Source organism: Sinocyclocheilus rhinocerous, unplaced genomic scaffold (genome assembly GCF_001515625.1).
Source record: "Sinocyclocheilus rhinocerous isolate Xijiao unplaced genomic scaffold, SAMN03320098_v1.1 scaffold604, whole genome shotgun sequence".
Classification (NCBI taxonomy): domain Eukaryota; kingdom Metazoa; phylum Chordata; class Actinopteri; order Cypriniformes; family Cyprinidae; genus Sinocyclocheilus; species Sinocyclocheilus rhinocerous.
The window spans coordinates 886,667-891,219 of NW_015658518.1; the positions used below are offsets into that span (position 1 = coordinate 886,667).

Here is a 4,553-nt window from a genome sequence, read left to right on the forward strand (position 1 = left end):
ACACACACACACAAAATGTTTTCACAGAATGCTTTCACAGTGATATGGTTTAATTAGCAAAACATTGCCTTAGCAGCCAGAAACCCGCGCACACACAAGTTTAATAGCATTGCTAATGAGGAGCCTTTAAGTCTTGTTCATGGACTGAGACCTCAATAAATCTCAATAGCAGACTAGGCTAGTCCTAACCTTTACAGTGACTCACAATTACGTTAAACTTAAAAGGCCAAGCCAACTGAAAAGCCTTCATTCTTTTAAGCATATCAAACAAGCCTAAAAAATGGTTAGTGGTTATTTAAGGTGATCATCTGATTTAACTCCGATAGATAACGTTAGTTTTGGTCATGCAGAACTTTAGCTAAAGTGCAACCAGTTTGACTTGTGTTAAATGACTTGTCTAAACATGCATACTTACTGATAAAGAGCTGAATGAAATCAGTCCATGTCTATTAGCTTTGAGGCATCTGTATTCAGATTTATAGAGTGTGTCCCAATTCATATACTTTTACACTATTTTGTAGTTAAGAGTGTGAAAAGTGTGTTGACTGAAAATTCCAACAAGAAAAAAATACTCTTTAAAATCTGTACTTATTCAACCAAAAAACAAAGCGTGGAATGTTGGACACTCAACTGTTTTCCTTGCATAGTGGAAGGGGAGGGTTATCAGACTCTGATGCTGTATTACAAAATAACCTTCTAAAATGCATACTCTAGACCAGGGCTGTCCAAACTCGGTCCTGGAGGGCCGGTGTCCTGCAGAGTTTAGCTCCAACTTGCCTCAACACATCTGACTGGAAGTTTCTATGCCTAGTAAGAGCTTGATTAGCTGGTTCAGGTGTGTTTAATTAGGGTTGGAGCTAAACTCTGCAGGACACCGGCCCTCCAGGACCGAGTTTGGACAGCCCTGCTCTAGACAGTAGTGTATAGTGCATATTATACAAATTCAGTACGTCAGTTGGGACACAACTAAAGCTTTAGCTCTTCTTAGGTAAAGAACCAAAATATTGATGACATCATCTTGCACTACAGAGATTTTTGTCCAATCAAATGCTGAATGCAGAATGCCCCTCCCCCAATAGTATCTTCAACTGACTAAGTAGCTAGACATGGTCCATTGCAGCGACGTAACTCATCAGAATTGCATACTAGCATACTACTCTTACAATTTCTGCCATATAAACATATTATCTGGCATTAGGTTTGCCATTTTGAATGTAACTTTTAAGAAGAAAATTATTTACCAACCAAACTTCGACAGAAAATACATATGTGATCATCAGGTGATTTCATGGAATTTTTAATGAAACAATTTCAGTCAATGAACATCAGTCTGACCTTACTAGAATCTCAGAAGGAGCTTTAAGTGTTGCAGAAACCAGTTAAGCCAAACTATGGAAGCCCGTTTCCACCACAGAATGAAAAATTCAAAGGTAATTGTTACTTTTTATCCCAGAATTTTGACTTTTTCTTGTAATTGAGAAAAAAAAATTCATCAAGTGCAAAATTAAACTCAGAATTTAATACTTTTTTTTTTTTTTGTAATTCTGAGTTTATAGAGAGTCGGAATTTTGAGTTCATATCTTGCAATTCTGACTTGTGAGAAACAAAGTCCAAATTATGACAAACTCAAAACTGTTAGAAAAAAGTCAAAATTTGAGATAAAAAGTTGCAATTATACCATGGCAGAAATGGGCTTCCATGCTAAACAAGCTAAAAGTTGAGTGCAAATCCTACTAATAGAGTTCTTACCTTCTGTGGCCTGATGATAGATGGACGGGGAATATGTGGCCGTTTTGTGTCCAGAACAGGGCTCCTATCCTGGGCATCGTCTTCTTCTGAGAGCCCTTCTGAGCTTGGGTAGGAATGAAGTGTGTCCTGGTTCTCTGCGTCCGGTTCTTTGGTTTTGGAGTTAGTCCCGTTTGTCTTGGTCTGGATGGAGACGCAGCTAAATGAAGGCTGGCTGTCAGTCCTCACTGGCTTTATTGGACCAGGCTGAGTGAGAACAGTCAGGCCCATGGCAGGATCCGGCCCAGTTTTCGAGAGTTCTGGGTCCTGGTATGAAGCGGGGTCAGCAGAAACATCTGGAGGACCACCAAAACAGTTCTGTAGCGCTGAGCACGGGAGCCCATGCATCACGCCAGAAGATACAAGCTTTTAGTGTCCAATCAGATGTTGAGGCTCCAGTTTATGGATGAGATCCCGATACACAAATGCATTTCAGGATACCATCACAGTTTGACGGTTTTCCATGGTTTCATGCAAAAAGATCCAAGAAATATTGACCTGCAGAGATGTGCTCATAGACTCAACATGTTATGCAGAGCAAAATAAACAAGTCTAGGTCTAATTAATCTTCTCCATGTATTCATCTGAGAAACTTCTAAACACATCCCTGTCAAATTTTCAACTAAAAACCTGCTGAATGCACTTCAGTCTCCTCCATACTAGTTCTTCCTCTTAACCTGCACTCTCTCGGAGGATGAATGTGAGGCTCGGGCTTTTTTTTCGAGCGATGGGTTCGTGGGGGTGTCCGAGTGTCTGGTTACCTGAGCAGGTACTCCCCCTGCTAAGGGCCTGTGGCATTGTCCTTACGCATCCCAGTGTGCCAAGCAGAGGTGTTGGATTTCAGGGACAGTAACTGATAGGCTCTTAGTGAAACTCAGTTGTGGCGGGTTAAGGCAAGGAGCAAAAGAGTGAGAAAGCGTTATCAGAGACATCAGAACCGGTCGTTGGACTGAACAAATACAAGAGGGTGAGAAAAAAAATTATAATAATAACACGGTCAACTAGTCAGGGATCACTGAATGTGAAATATTAACATGTTAAGAATATGAATAGTCTATAAAACAGTTTGTTTACAGGTAAGACTAATACATTTAAGCTAATCTGCTAGCTAGACTAGCACAATACTAACATAACCTTGTGAAAAAAATACCACTTTAGTATAGTTTTACAGTATGGAAATAATACACATTATTAGAATATACTTAAGTGTGAACTAAAGGTAATGTTTTTGGACCCTTAACTGCAGACAGACCCAATTAAGTAAGATTTACATGCATCTCTATATGTAACTTCATAATTATGTTTATCATCTTTTAAATAGTGTAGGCCTACTGCTGAATGTACTGACAAGCATTTACGGTCACCGGAGCCACCGTCTATTAGTTACCCCTTTGGGAGTAAATATAGACTGGTCTGAAAATATGTCCACATTTGACAAGGCAAATATTAGCACTATAGGTCGCCACATAACACAAGGTGGACAAATTGAACAATGCAGAGCCGCTGAAACATTGATGAGCCCTTTTGTTCGAGAATGTAAACAGGACTGCAGTTTCCACTCCACGAGGAGCCGAGGTACCATATGTGCACCTGGGTTTTATCCTGTAAATGTAAAATAAAGTAGGTGACTAATTTTTAGGGGAAAATGTAAGAACAAGAGATACCCGGAATTTATACTGTATGTACAGTCATTTAATGAAACTCAAATGTAAATATTCTAATATTTTGAGATGCTCAGGGAGTCTGAGCGTCTGAATCCTCATGTGAAGTTACTATGACTTAATAACAATGCTTTTATGTGTATTTTAAAGGACAGGCTGTGCAGATGGGTGGAATTTTTCAATGAAAGCCTGGTTATTTAGACCTGCATAATTAAAGAAAACAACAAGCCTGGAGTTATTTTGGTTCGTCTGATGATACGATCCAGTTGTTCAATGGTTAGTTATTATTAGTGCATGGAAAAAAGACACAATTTGAAATTCTAAATACTGCAGTTTATAATGTTGCATATGCAGAATTTATCTAAAAAAAAAAAAAAAAAAAGAAAAAAACCTAAAAAAAAAAATAAAGGGGTTGACTATCCCCATCTTTTAATTCACTGAGGACATATAAGTGAAATAAATTGTGATTAAATAATCCTATAACTGGCAAAGATGAAGTGAGGGAAAAAATAGAGTTGGTGAATGTGTGGAGAGAAGGATGAAGAGAATCGATTAGCCGGGATTGCAGAAGAAAGGAGGCTAAGACATCAGCTGCTTGCTTCTGATAACAGCAGAGCCATGTAACCCTCCGCTCACTAATGCACCCACTGATCATCACTTGGCTGGTGAGTGTGTGATGGTGCTGTCAGAGTTCTGCTCATTAAGTGGCAGAGTGCTGCCAGCGCTCTGTTGTACTGCCAGCATCCTACCAGAAAGCCAGAAGAGAAGACGAGAACACTCGAAATTCTCACATCCATAATGAACCACACGACCTGGTCAATGAGAGGATGACCCTAACATGTGACGTAAGCGGCCCCTCATTATTTCTCACATTTAACCTATTTTCTGTGGATACAATAGTATTTCATAACATATTCATATTATTTCATAATAAGCATATGAAGAAAAAAATGAGGAAAAAGTTGGTATTTAATTTAAATTAAAAGGGATAGTCATCCCACAAATGTAAACTGTCATCATTTCATCTTCATGCCATTCCAAAACTGTATTTTGTTCTGTCAAACATAAAAGATATTGTAAGAAATTGTCCCCCCCCCCCCCCCCCCC

The 4,553-nt window shown here is 39.0% G+C and overlaps 1 protein-coding gene across 1 annotated transcript in view; it reads right to left on the minus strand.

Annotated features, from left to right (window-relative positions):
• Positions 1-2,151, minus strand: part of LOC107722469 (uncharacterized) — a 48,840-nt gene extending 46,689 nt beyond the window's left edge. Inside the window, exon 1 of the mRNA XM_016530826.1 lies at positions 1,750-2,151. Within this exon, the coding sequence (XP_016386312.1) occupies positions 1,750-2,133 (384 nt within the window). The 5' untranslated portion in view covers positions 2,134-2,151. The remainder of the gene's footprint in view (positions 1-1,749) is intronic.
• Between the last annotated feature and the right edge of the window lie 2,402 nt (positions 2,152-4,553).